General features: G+C 36.6%; 1 protein-coding gene and 1 pseudogene across 1 annotated transcript in view; one reads left to right on the forward strand and one right to left on the reverse strand.

Moving 5' to 3' along the window:
* LOC149153276 (malonyl-CoA decarboxylase family protein) overlaps positions 1-11,198 on the reverse strand; it is a 440,473-nt gene extending 429,275 nt beyond the window's left edge. The window contains exons 1-2 of the mRNA XM_089439676.1: positions 10,932-11,198; positions 10,682-10,776 (exon numbers count right to left, since the gene is read on the reverse strand). Of these exons, the coding sequence (XP_089295802.1) occupies positions 10,682-10,776; positions 10,932-11,027 (191 nt within the window). The 5' untranslated portion in view covers positions 11,028-11,198. The remainder of the gene's footprint in view (positions 1-10,681; positions 10,777-10,931) is intronic.
* A 2,439-nt stretch (positions 11,199-13,637) lies between these two features.
* On the forward strand, positions 13,638-14,938 carry LOC149153278 (photosystem II 22 kDa protein, chloroplastic-like; annotated as a pseudogene).
* Positions 14,939-15,140: the final 202 nt, after the last annotated feature.

Below are 15,140 nucleotides of genomic sequence, written 5' to 3' on the forward strand. Positions count from 1 at the left end.
TCCAATAGCAGTGCTCGAGGCCCGAGTCTTGTTCCATTGCTGTCGCCACCTCCATCGACACCCTCGCGTGGAGGTTCTAGTTCTGGTCGTCGGTCTGTGCGGGAGACTCCTAGAAGACCACCACGACCTGCTTATACTCCTGGAGACTCTCGTGGCAAGGGCCACTTGTAGATTTACAGTTTACTTGTCTTTTTTAGTTTCTATTAGACTTTAGTTTTCATAATTGTTGAGTTTTGAGTCCTTGACTCTTGACTCTTGACTCTTTCATATCATTATGACATTATGATATTTTTTGTAAACATTATATCACTGTGACAATGAAAATTTGAAGTTTGAAGTTGGGCCTTGGCAATTATAACTCATTGGTAATGATTGTGAATTATGAATATGATGCTTTGTGAAAGACTAAAGTTGTTTCATTTCATCTCATTATTCATGTTTCATTTTATAAATTTTTAACATTTCATATCATGTTAACAGTTAGAAGTTAGGACTTAGAAATATCTTCGATATTACTTCTTGTAATGGTTAAACTTGGCTTACAAGTACAACTTTGGTGATCAATGATGATAAATGTTATTGAATTTTCAATTCTGAAAGCTTGAAGTTGAAACTTTAATATTGAATTTGATGAATCATGATTTATAAGACTCAATATGTTGCAGTTGTAATATGTATTTTACTAACTTGTGGACATGGTTGATGACGATTATAATTTCTAGATGATTGATGTGATATGGTTCAGTGATCAATTTATGTTTTTTTATGTTTTTTATGTCTATTTCATCATTCTACATGTTTTTGTTGACATATATGTATCAAAAATTAAAAAATATAAAAAATATATATATTTTTAAAAAATCGCTCCCAGATTCGCTCCCAAACCGGGAGCTTCTGAAAATGGTCGCTCCTGCTCCCGCTTCCGCTCCCGCTCCCAAGTAACATTGTTTCGCTATATATATATTATTAAAAATATATAAAATGTGTCCATCGTGTCCTGTTTCCAGGTCGCTGCATTTCATATTGAAAACTTGTATTTACGTGTCCTCCGTGTCTCGTGTCCTCGTGTCATGTGACTTAGTGAATAAAATGGCTCCATGATGTAGAAGTTGAAGTTCATTCATGACATGTTAATACAGAAAAAAGGAGCCCTACAAGTAGTTGATAGCACCATGATCTCCACGAAAGAATAGATAACTAATATTGGAAGCAAGTCCCTAGTTGAGAGGGAGCTTGGATATATTCCTTTCAAGTGTAAAGGAATGAGTAGATCCTCCCGAGTTGAGAGGGAGTGATAGACACACAATTCTTTTCTTCACTTTATGGAGAAAGAATGGAGGATTGGGTAAGCATCTGAGACTGAAACCGATACTCTTTGAGGATGAGGCAGGGCATCCAATAGGCAAGAGTAGTCGAAGAGGAGATTCCATGAGGATGTGTAAATCCAAGATGGGAATGGTCCTAAAAGGACATACCTTGTGAACATCCGGATGGGGTATGTGCCTTGAGAGACAATGATGAGGGTGTCTATAAATCATTGTCTCCCCAACATTATGCTCTAATCTTGTGGAGAGATAGAGTTGTTAGTCAAGGCCTTGCTATATGACAATGTTGGTTGATATGATGAGATGCGCTGACATAAGCTGAAAAGATAGCTTATGAGATGGCTTACCAATCTAACTCTTCTTATGAGAATTTTTCAATGGAAGTATTGTCCTTGTACCTATGGTCAATTATGAATACCTCCCTAGTTAAGAGGGAATGTTGAAGATATAACTAGTGTCAGTCTTCATAATTGTAATAATGTCATCATTGTACTTAAGAAAGAAAAAGAAAAACATTCATATTTTTTGTAAAAGAAAATTTATTTGTAAATGGGTTTCTTGCCCATGATTTTTAATCCTAGGTCAAGCACCCATTGTGTGCTCTAGGTTTGTATATCGAGTCAAGTCAAATTCGTGATGTAAAGTCCCTTGAGGGCTCATGTATCAATGTAAAGAAAAATATTTTTATGTCATGTAAAGTCTAGAGACCACCTAAGAGATTAGGTCAGCCAACCCCATGATGTCGGCTTAGAAGTAGCTTGAGCACCCTCTTGAAAAGGCTATAAATAAAGGAACTCGTCCTCCATTTGAGTGACACACATGTTCGATTTAAAGTAGGGTTTGAGGTAGCAATACAAGTGCGAGGAAAGGCAGGAAGGAAGTAAATGTTCTTGAGAATAATTTTGGTCTAAGTTTTTGTTCTCTCTTGGACAACGAGCTTTTCTGTGAAAGGATAAGATTATCACAGATCTGAATTTATGAAGGGAAGCAGATTTTGTCTCTGTTTGGGTGGTTGGCCTGATCTCTTGGTGGATGGTCTAAGTTCTAGTCTTGGAAGTCTTCATTGATAAAATTTCTATAAGAAGAGCACTTTGGGTTTTCCCCTCAATGGGTTTTGCCCTGGCTTGGAGCCTATTTCTGGTGTCTCTCTTGTTTGCATTGTGATCCTCTTGTTAGCATTTTTCTTGATGATGAACAGAACTAATTAATGATGAAGAAATAATACACTAAGCATCACATGAACTTGTCAATTGAAAGAGAAATCATTTAACAAAACCCTAATATATATTTTCCCTTGATTTCACAACAGGAAGGATTCAACATCAAGAGAAAACTTGGTTGCCTCAAAATAGTGTTCCACGCGGGGACGCGCTTGCTCGCTCCCCCATGCTCCCGAGATAGGAAACTCTTGGGGAAACATTTCCCCACGTTCCCTTTTTTGAAGAAACTAGAGGAAACTCTGGGGGGGAGTTTTTCCTGGTCACAAAAAGCGTCCCCCCAATTTCTTTTGCTAGTAACAATTAAAAACATAAAAAATTACAAAATTTTAATATAATAAAAAAAATGAAAATTAAAACTAAAGGATAAATTAAAACTTCAAAACATAATCATTCACATTTCTCATTAATTTCTCATCAACCCTACGATTTTATCTTGTCGCCTAACATTTTCCTTCTGCTGTCGCTCGACATTTTACCTTGTTGCCCAAGATTTTCCTGTTGTCGTCGCTCGACATCTTCCATCTGCAATTTGTTGTGATTCGGATTTACCATCGATCGGGGGCCTGAGACATCTGGAGCTGCGATTTTCATTTTGTGACTTGGAGTTGTGATTTTCATTTTGTGTCTTGGAGCCACCGAGTTGGTGCTGCAATTTATTATTTAGTACTTTTTGAAAAATTTACTACTATTTCACTACTTTCTACGTTTACTTTTAATTTAGTATTCTAAGGCTATTTTAGACTTCAACATAATGTCATTGTCATATGATGAATTTGCTTTCGATGTGCATTATGTAATTTCATTTGTCAAAGGATTAATTTAATTTAGATGCCTTGCATAATATTAATGACCATTGCCAAATGATGAATTTAGATGTAACATTGCATAATGTCAAATGATGGATTCAATTTAATAATTTACCTATGTTGCACAAGTTTCCAATACATGGATACTTCGAGTACAGGGGAACAAGTATCTAGCATGGCTAGAAGCTTTGCCCAAATTTACAGGAAACATCAAATTGGGAGCGACAATAATATAATATATTACTATTTAATATATATTAAAAATAAAAATAAAATAATTTATTTATTTCCATCCAAAACTTGCCAATAAAATTCCATCCTTCAAATTCCATCTTGCAAAGAAATATGTAAAAGATTGAACTTTGAAGCACTGCCAAAAAAAATCAAAATATTAATCCATCAACAATTTGCCTATCAAATTCCTTCCCAACAAAGAAACATGTGGAACTCCCAAACCGGAAAAAAAATTGTTATTACTCGATTATTATGTGATATCATGCAACGCTATATTATATTCAACTTCAAAATTCGAGTTTGAAAATTTATAAAATGAAACTGACTAACACGCTACTCTTTATCTTTCTGACCGTCACTGTAATTCATTGAATCTTATCATTAAAGCTTCAAGAGAGTAGACTTATTTCATTTGCAATTGTTGAACTACAAGATTTGCAACTAAAGCTACCAAGGAATGACTGGCAACTATCTATATTTTGTTGAAACCTTTGCTACATCTCCACGTCTTTGTCGCTTTATAGGGCTCATGCAATCTAGCCGCCTAACCTGACATCAATCACTTAGAAAATAAACAAACGGTACCTTCCCTGCTCACAATTGGTAACGAAAACGTGAAAATCTGCTCAAAATAAGTACTCGAAATGTCAAAATTTGTTGTAGTGAAGCTCCCAAAAAGCTCCAAGGTACCCGTTGAAGCTCCTAGCAGTTTTGGAGCATTTTCTACCAGCTCCCAAGCTCCCAGGAGCGTGGAGTACATGCCCTCCAATGACTGGGAACGATACCCATATAACTATGTAATTTACTTTTAGATTTAGAATTTTACATTGATGATTGTAGAAATGTCAAATGATAACTATGATTCATAATAGTCTAATACGAAATGATGATCATATTTAGATGTACATTTCATAATCATTAAAATTTACTATTTACTAACTTAGTTATTGACATATTTTTGGGATTTTTTTTTTTTTTTATATACATTAAATTTTTAATAATTTTATAATTTTTATGACTTTGACGTCCCCCCATTTCTCTAAAATTTCCCTAAATTTTGGGCTTGCTTATATACGCCCCCCTTGTGTGTATCCCTGCTCCCACGTTTCCCCATCGTGGAAACTCAGTGGAACATTGCCTCAAAATCAACCTTCTTTGCCTTCTAATCTTTCCATTTTAAGTCTCAATTCTCTTGCCCTAGGTAAACCCTAGTTTTGCTAAGCTTCAACTTGAGGACTTTTTGAAGGTTTCTTGTGCCATTGGCTTGCTAATATTCATTGTTTGGAAACCTTTTCTTGGCATATTGACCTTGGTTCCTTAAGCCTTAGGTCTAGAGTGTGCCCTAATTAGGCCTTTCTAGAGGATGTGAATTGCCTTATTTCCCTTGGTTGAGCCTTGTACTTAAGAAGAGCCATCCTCTAGTAGCCTCTAGTGTCACCTTAACCCTTAAAACCTAGAATATCTTACATAGGTGACCTATATAACGAGAAGCCTCCCATTGGTGAAAGTCCATAAAGAGCAAGGGGTAGTGGTTGTGGTGATAGTGGACCACACCTCATTGTTGTCACTTAGTCTAGTGCTTGCCTTATAGAGCACCCCTCTACAAGATCTGCTAGATTTTGAGGCAACTGGCCCTTTCAAACAAAATTGATTTTGAGAAAGCATATGATTGGATTGAAAGGCCATTCATCCTAGCAATGTTCAAAGCTTTGGGGTTTGGCCATATCTTCCTTCTAGCTATAGAAATTGTTTGCAAACATGGCTTCCTGCTTCTCTATATAGTACAAAGTCAAACCAAGTCAAGTCAAAGGAAGTGGGCATTTTCAAGTCTACTAAACAAGGTTTCCCATTGGTGACAACGCTCTCTACTACATCACAAAGTTTCACAGGTACTTATCAAAGGTATTCCAATTCTAAGCCATATGTTGGCCAATTTGTAAATGGCCACTCCATCGATGACTCTTTTTCTAACCATTTTGGAGAAGTCTATGGATATACAATAGAATGCCTTTAAAATTTAAACTCTTACTCAAGTTCTAAGTTGCAAATGGTCAATACATAGTGCCATCAACTATGCCAAGATGACCTCCAGGATTGGTTGATCAATATGGGATGGTCTTGGCTTTAGCATGCATATGTTTTAAAGTTTTTGTGTATCCAAATTGCTTTTCTAGCCTCACAAGAAGCCTTGTGGGAAGTGGCACGTAGTCCTCCAAAGGATTGATAAGAAGGTAGACAAGTGGATTACACAACCTATCAGTTGGCAACTAAATTTCAGATTTGTTCTAAGGTCCTTGCTACCACACACGTTTATTACTCTCCTTGTTAGGTTTCATCTGCTACGAGTCATGACCTTCCACAGGTTTAAGACCTTTTAGATATTTTGTAGACCATTCTTAAGGGGAAGAAAAGACTCCACTATGTCAAGTGGAGAATTTGATGGGGTACCCAACAATGGGGAGGTATGCATATGTTGGCTCCTTCTAACAATCTCGGGCATTATGTGCAAACTTGCAAAGTTGTGAAAATATATTTCGCTCAAGGCCTCGTTATAAGTAAAAGGAACTGGACTAATGTGAACTTTCAAACCCTTTTTGTTACACCAACCAAGGTGAAAATCAAAAGGGTTTTTTGTGCCTTACATATATGAAAAGCACAGTAGGGTGTAACTCCCTGCCTCACCCAGAAAGGAGACTCGTTGAGGACAAATATATCTTTCAATGACCACTATATTTGGTAGTCACCTCTTGTATTGTTCAATGAAGAGCCCCTAGTGGAGACCGCCTGGCTATGTTGCACGAAACTTCTAGGAACCCGACGTTTCGGGCCGTACCTGTACCCGAAACTTGGAAACTCCCCTGAAAATCAGCCATCATGTAATCATCTAGGAGAGTTAATATAGACTTGGTTTTCCTTCTAAATTGTCATCTATGGATCTTATTCCATTTTTTCTTGCAAGATAATGTGTTCTTCACTTATTTATAAATAATAATAATAATAATAATAATAATAATAATAAATATATATATACATGATGTTTCTGCTAGCATTTCCATTTTTGGGGGGTGACATTTCTAAACTTACCCATTTCGGAAACTCCGAAACGTTTCGGCGTGTCGTGCAACTTAGCTACCTGGATTTTGACCAAGTGCCTTTCTAAGAAGGGCATTGTTAAGGTTGCAGACCTTTTTAATTCTCAAGATAGAGACTAGAATCATTGGGTCGCACTGATCGCTAAATTCAACCTGGTCAACACTGACAGTTTGATTATTGAGAGGGTTGAGGAGATCATTGTTGATGATTTGTTCCTCAAAATTGACCTGCAAACCCCAACTGCTAGGTGGCAGGAATGGAGGTGGAATAGTTCCAAAGGATTCAAAAAGTATTGGCCAGCTATCCACATCAACATCTTGTGGGTATCCACATCAAGCTTGAAATTGCATTTGTTCGTATAGCTAGAGACTAGCATTGATTCAAAATACATATCTCGTTTTTACACAATTTCCATTGGGTATTGAATTCGAATCTTTGTTGGGCTATCCACGACAAAATTTGAAGATCGAAATCTGAGCTGGGATGCACTTTTAACTGGAGAAAATCACTGTTTTGTCACTGCTGTTACAGAAATCTGAACTTTGAATTGTTGCTGTTCCGAGTGTTTTGTGGCAATTTTTGTTGAAAAGCTTCATACTATACTGCTGTTTCAGAACTGTGCTCTCTCCAAGTAAAATTTTGGTTTGCCCAGGTGTCCAATGTAAAATTTTGGTGTTTACAGCCCCGGCTCATCACATGAAACGTTTTGTGCACAAATCTTCTAAATACACTGATGTTCTTCACTTCAGTTCAGTATTCCAAAGTATCTATTTGAAGCAACAACTTAAATTAGATGCTTGAAACATGTGTTATAGCCACTTCCAACTAGATGCTAAACTAAATTAAACCCAAATGTTTTTATGATTCATCAGCTCCAAAATCTGACCAGTTAGGATAGTAGCCTCCCTCATTCCAGTACTACCATTGTCAGCGGTATCAGTGTCATGTCTTGTGGGCCTCCTAGGTTGTAGTTGCTATATAATGAAATGAAATGAATGCAGAGCATCTAAAATGGGGAATGAACGCTCTTGCACCGCACATCATGAAAATATTCAACAACATCATTCAGCAAGGATTCCCAAGAGATTGGACAACTAGCCTAGCAATACCCCTTTTTAAAAGTGGAGACATTAATAATCCATCCAACTATAGAACAATTATGATCAATCCTTTGTTTGCAAAGCTTTTCGGCAGCATGGTAGAAAACAGAATTAGCAAGTGGGCAAAAGTAAAAGAAAAGAGGGCAAGAGGACAAGCGGGTTTTAGGCCGAAACATTCTACAGTGGATCATGGCATCACGTTGAGACACATTGTTGAAAAGGTTTGGGAGGACAAAGAAGAAGTATTTTGCTGCTTTGTTGACTTCAAAAAAGCATTTGATACAGTCCCTAGGGATAAGTTGTGGCGTAGAATGGAAGAACTTGAAATTCCTGTGCATTATAGAGCCATTGTCCATAGACTTTATGAATAAATGAAAGTCAAAATTAGAACCTCAACAGGTATTTCAAAAAGCTTTAGAAGTGACATTGGAGTTGAGCAAGGTTGCCCTCTATCCCCCACTCTTTTTGGTCTATATATTGATAAATTGGAAGAGTGACTAAATCTGCAAGGTAGAGATGGTGTTCGGTTGGGGGAGTTTGTGATAAAGCTTCTTTTATATGCTGATGATATTGTATTGATTTCTAAATCGGCCCATGGACTGCAAATGCACTTATATGCCCTTGAGCATTTTTGTAGAGCAGTGGGGATGCAAGTTAATACTAGCAAGACCAAAATAGTGATTTTTTCTAATAAAAGGAAGCAGAACCAGCATACTTTTTTCTTTGAAGACAACATTCTTGAAGAAGTAAATGAGTACAAGTACCTTGGGATTGATTTCAACAACAAACTCAATTGGGAGCTATGTTACCAGAAACGGGACGGTTGCCACCGTTCCCCGTAAAAAACCTGTAAGAAACGGAAACCAGACGGAAACGCCGTTTTCTACGGTTATTTTAGCTAACGGGTGCATATGTTTTATGGGAAATCTTTTACGGGTGGTAGTTCGCTCTTTTGCATGTCATTCTCAACCCTGTATTTTCACTCTTTATTGTAGATTTCACTCATGTATTCATTCAATAACCTAGAGGCTTATGCCAAGTATATAGAAAGTTGATTATTTCTGTACTATTGTCCGTTTTTTAGTTGATTTGTTTTCCTTTAACATATATATGGTTAAAATTCATAGTTTAAACACTATTCTATATGTAGCTCAAGAAATTCACATTTAATTGCAAATTTTATTTATTGTTTATATATATATATATATATATATATAATTATTTGGAATTTTTTTTAAGGAAACAATAATTAGCTGAAGGCGCAAAATGCATAAAAATGTATACACTTAATTGATTAGGAGGCATAAGAATGTATATATTTAATAGTCAATTTGCTAAGCATAATTATTTAGGTTTTTAATAAAATTTGGGCTAGAAATTTAGTTGAAACTATATTGAAAATTGAAACTAACGCTGTATTTTTTATTTTTATTTTCATTTTCTCTCTCCTCGTTTCTTGAGTGCGAAACCTCCAAACTCCGTTTCTCGTACCGTTTTCGTTTCTCGTTTCGTTTCCCGTTTCTCGTTTCTGGTAACATAGATTGGGAGGACTGCAGAAAGAAGAGAATTTTAGGAGGGTGGAAAGCATTATATGCTCTTCAAACAGATGTAGAGAGGCAGAGTTATGGGATTGGAAAACGATTAAAGTGCTTTTTGGACTCCTAGTTTGTCCAGTGATGCTATATGGGTGTGAATTGTGGGCTAGCAGCACTCCCGTCTCAAAATGGAAACAAATTGAGAAAATCCAAAAACGCTTGATCATGAGCAAGTTCAAAATAAAAAGTTCGATACCTTATGAGATAATGTTGAGTGAAACAGGAGCAACTTCCATTGAAGCAATTGCTATGGTGCGGCTCATAAGATACCTAAAAAGAATTGAACAAATGAGAGTAGGTAGATGGCCTAATGTTATCTTCAATGAAGGCATCAGTGAAAGAAAGAAAACATGGATGAAACAAAACTACACATGGATGCAAAAATGGAATATCTACCTCAATGCCTGTCCCACAAATAGCAAGGAGCTAAAGGATTTTGTTATGGAGAAGTTTCGTAAAAAGGTATGGGGAAAAGAGTTTGGTAGAAAGAAAAAATATTGCAATGAGGATTTCAACCCTACGTGTGATTTACAACAAAAAGAGTTCATTGGAACTAGCATTTCGTGGAGGGCAAAGGTTCTTATTGCTCAATTAAGGACCAACTCACATCAACTTCGATGTGAAATAGGACGGTGGAAAAGGCCTAAAGAAGCTTGGGAAGAAAGGGTGTGTACATTTTGCACGTCTGAGGCTATGGAATCAGAAAAACATTTCATTTTGGAATGTGATGCATTCAAAGACATCAAAGAAAGTTATGAAAACATGTTAGCATCAGTTTCTTGGCATTGTCTTTTTAGCGAGGGGATTGTTGGAAGGTTGGGTCAGCTCATCATCAATTTGAATCGGAAAAGGACTGAATTGCAAAGAGCGAAAAACAAGGAACTAATGGTCTCATAGACTATTTTTAGTCTCGTGGACCTTAGGATATCATTTCATTTCATTTCCAAAATGTGACCAGCTATGATAGTAGCCTCCCTCATTCCAGTACCGCCATTGTCAGCGGTATAAGTGTCATGTCTTGTGGGCCTCCTAGGTTGTAGTTGCTATATATGTGATGCAATACAAATTATTTGTAAATTGGCACAATCCTATATTGGGATTTCGTTCCACGTTACTCATTTCTGGGCTCTACTCATCTTTCAAGGCACATAGAGGTAATAATACTGGGTTTCTACTGGAGACTAATGGGCTTCTACTGCTCACGGGGTGCGAATAGCACTGCATCCAGCAAATAAAACGTTTTTCTTGCATGCTGCAAATCGCCATTTTTTATATTCCTAGATTTCAAGGGATTGCAATTAAAAGAACCTGAATGGATGGTCGATTGTGACAGAAGTAGACACTTGAGGCTGATCCTGAGATCGTTCGCCATCAAGTCCAGAACTATTTGACTGCATATCCTTCTGCAAAAATGAAGATGCCAGCGGCCAAATTAATCGATCGAGTAAAATATCTTTAGATTTGGAAGGCCCGAATCCAGAAATTCATAATCCAAATTGAGAATTGAGAGCATCTTCCTTGAAGCTAGGATTTATGAAGGATGTAGTTATGAATGTACTGAAACGGATGCACTCGCGGGTGTTGATTCTGGCAGCGCCCTGATCTTCGTTCTCATCAAGATCGCCAGGCCTTTCCGGTTCACGTTTTTAGCCATGAAATAAAAGGCCCGAGCAAGGGATATCAGCCCATTGAAAAGATTTTGGAAAATTTTGATTTGGTGATGGACACCTTTCAACCATGCTGATGTCTCAGGAAAGATTCATCCTGGGACAGTAAGATTGAACTTACTACTCGTAGAACATTATTCACGGGACAGATGAAGTGTACGACATGGCTAACAAAGGTGGGAGTGATAGATAAGCCTGTTTCCCAAAGTCGTGTTTAGTGGTACTGTTTCTGATTTTTTGGGTTTTTTTTTTAAATTTGGTGGAGAAAATTGACGTGAAATTTTGATTTGTGTTATTTAAACTAGTTTTTAATCGTATTTATGGATTCAAGATCGTGGGAAATCTTATGGCACTTAGATTGTATAGGGGTTAACCATCAAACTTGTAATTTCAATAAATTCATTTCAACATATTCATGCGAGATCTTAAAGAAATTAAATGAGAAAACCCCACCCGAAAAACTTCTAAACAATCTCACTAAAAACAATTTGAATCAATTATAATAGGAAACTGATTAAAACAATTAAAAAAATGTTAATTGAAAATGAAATTACGATGTAATTAATAGAATAGATGATGAGCATTAATGTAATATTTGTATGAAAGGACTTTTAGTTTTTTTTTGCCAAAAAAAATGTATACCTTGGTAGACTTTAGCAAATATTGTTGTGTAATATGTTTCTTGTGCCATAAACAAAGGAGTCTTATACACTAATTAAATGATTATTATTATTAAATGAAATAGAAAAACATTATACCCTAAAAAAGATTTTTAAAGTCCTTGATAAATCTAAATATAAAATAAATTTATGTTAATTTAATATTTTAATTTTTTCATACACATATATCTTTGTAATTATTTTTTTGTGACTAGGTCAAGCCTAGATTGGGTGTTTATTGGAAAAAAAATAATATCAACCCAAAAATATGCTTATTACCAAGATCAAGCCTAAACACCTTTTAAGATAATTTAATTCTCCAATATTACTTTCATTATCAATCCCTAAAATTAATTTTTTTTATTTAATAATATAAATTTAATTTTAATTTAAAATAAAATTATATTTATTTTATTTTATTTAAATATCTTTTCATTTTTTAACTTAATATTATCAAAATTATGTGATAACATTTATCATTTTATTACTCTCAATAGAACAATGTAACAGTTAAAAATAAAACTAAACAAGCATTGTTGCTAAGCAACAAGTCCTTGCCAAGTAGGGAGCTTAAATCTTTGTTCGTGAACCTCTATATTATGAATTAATCAACAGTTCCTTCTGACGACTGGCTATTATGGAACCCTGTAATCATCTAGAAATGGGTAATTGATTTGTTGCCTTGCAAGAAAATTATAAGGCTTAAGCAGACTGCTTGCTCAGATACGTGGTGATGCTGGTAGCTATGCCCTTGCCTTACAGGTACAAGTTCAAGTTTTTGCAGGAGCTCGGTAGAGTAAATTCACCTTTCGTTGGTGTCGTCTCACGTGCGCAGGGCAGCTTGGGTAAATAGCCTATTGATTCAAGGTATGCCCCTTGAAGGGAAAACCTTGAGCATACCCGATCTCATGAGCTCCCAGATCAATTTTTTATATAGTGGATCTCGCCTTGGATCGATTGGCCGACATTTATAGCCTTCCCTTGTGTCGAATAGAAACCGTTCTAGTGGGGAGGCACAAGCCACTGTTGTAAATTTACAGTGCTTCCTGCAATAAATTCATTTATCGTAATTTAAATATCTGAAACAACTCGTGACGCTACAGCCTTCCAAGAGAGGGATGCAATACCAACCGACTTATTGAAGTTGTAGGACCCGCCGATGCTGCGGCGGTGTAAGCTCTGGAAAATAACACCCCAACTATCGATTAAGCAACTTCGCAAGCCAAATATTTTATGCCAAGGACTAATATTAGCATTAGTTTAGGTCTCGAAAATATTAATGAAATCAAATCATTTTAACCAAACTTTATGTCTCTTTGCCCAGGGAAGAGGGAAGAGGCCAAATAAGATGAAAAAAAATTATTGCCCATAAAAAAACAAATGCTGATATTTGATAAGTTAACAATCATATTTCATTGGAAAACTTTAGTTCATCTAGGAACAGTTTAATGTAAAGAATAAAAACTCGATTGCTATAGTCCTATGCCATAAAGGCGGCAAGGACTAATAACCAAGTGAATGTTTAAATCACGAGAAAAGTTAATACTTTACAAAGAAAACATTGAACTTGAACAAATGATGAGTAGAGGTAAGTATTTGAGCACTATGCAAAAAAGCTTTCATGAGAGAACAAAGCCTTAATACAATAATCTCATGAGAGTGACCACAAAGGTGTCATCTAACAATTTGTTTTGTTATTTTAATTAGAGTTTGTAGTATTTGCATGACCTTTAACTTTATCACTACTTAAGAGAGGATGAAAGAATTATGAATTTAGTTTGAATGAGTGACCACAAAGGCCGCATCTAACTATTTATTATTAGTCCCGCATGGGGCTATAGTAATCAGTTTTTAGTCTTTACATTAATCTGTTTGCAAGTAACCCAAAGTTTTCCGTTGGCATTTCATGAAATACGTTTGATCAACTTATTAGTCCCTGCCTGGGACTAATAGCGATCGATTCGGCGTTGACCGGGTATTAATCCTGTGTTTGACCAAGAATATTGATGTGCATCACGATTTTAACCAAAGTTTTCATATTAAAAAATAATATAAATGTTATTATCTAATTTCTGATTGGGCAACAAAGTTGAGGGTCTTATTGCCGGCTTCGCAGGTTTCAAGACATTCCGAGCTGAACATAAGTTAGTTTGTCCTAAGTTTTTGGTCGTTCACTGCCCATTAATCGATTCTTTTGCGCAACATTTTTTCTTCTTACCAAAATTTAACGAAAGTTTCCGCTGGCAATTTGGCTTCACAAAAAATTTAACCAAAGTTTAGCATTTGACCTCTTATTGGAGACCTCACATGTCCCGAGGCAATGTTAGAGATCCAAAGAATTTTTATCCAAAGTCTGAAAGGAAAACAAAAGTAAAGGGAGGCACTTAACTTTTGTTAAAGTTTGATGTCTGTGTATTAATAGATAGAAACTTTAACCAAACTTTGATGTCATGTGTATTACACAAATTTCATGTTAAATCGTGCCCCACAGCAGAGAAAAACTCTTGCATGTTAGCCTTCTGCCATGTGCATGATAGCTCTTTGACACGCCATGGAGCCTGGCACAACACTTGTCTCTAATCAACTTCACCACTGGTCTCTAACATACCTGCTTCACCACCCATTTGCTTCTAATCTACTGCTTTGATTTACAGTTTGATAGGAGTGTAGCGAAGCAAAGAACCTATCCATTCCACTGCTTTACATTATGGTTTGACAGTTCAATATGGTTCGCTACACTGATCTGTGTCTTTAGTTAACACGACGATGGCGCAGTCGGTTCTCCCATGTAGAGGTGTTACGGCCAGTTATGTAGGAGGAATAGCAGGGTTCAGCCAGCGGCCCGCATTGCCCGTTGCGGGGGGCCTCAAGATTCGGCTGCCAAATGCCGCTGAGTTATCATGGGCACCGTTAGGAGAGCTACGGAGCGGCAATGCTAGGGGCTCAAGACTCGCACTGCAAAGATGGTGGCGTTGTTCCGGCGCAAAGAAAAGGCAGTCGCCTTGCCCAAGAAGGGGAGGGCAGGTCGGGTGGCGGTGTGCGAGGAGAAGCCTAAGGTGGAGGACGACATCTTCGGGACCTCCAGAGGGATCGGTTTCACCAAGGCCAACGAGCTATTATGGTTTGACAGTTCAATAGGAGTGAAAGAAAGTAAAGAGCGGAACAACCTTGTACCAAAGAACCAAAGAATGGAAGAAATAACCCTACACCAAAGAGCGACTGCTCCGAAGAAGAAATGACGTTGTCGCAGAGAAGAAATAAGACCCTATCAAACTGTTTCACAAAAGAAAAAATGGTAAGTTAGCACAGTTCATACATTCTGAAACAGAAATTGATAAGTAAATTAGGCATATATTTTCCTTGTAGTCTGTACATATAATGCATTTATATTTTCCTTGTAGTCTTTACATATAATGCATTTGTACAATAATTGAATGATTC

Source organism: Pinus tabuliformis, chromosome 9 (genome assembly GCF_031772625.1).
Source record: "Pinus tabuliformis cultivar Carrire ecotype Pingquan chromosome 9, CPIR1, whole genome shotgun sequence".
In the NCBI taxonomy this organism is placed as follows: Eukaryota; Viridiplantae; Streptophyta; class Pinopsida; order Pinales; family Pinaceae; genus Pinus; species Pinus tabuliformis.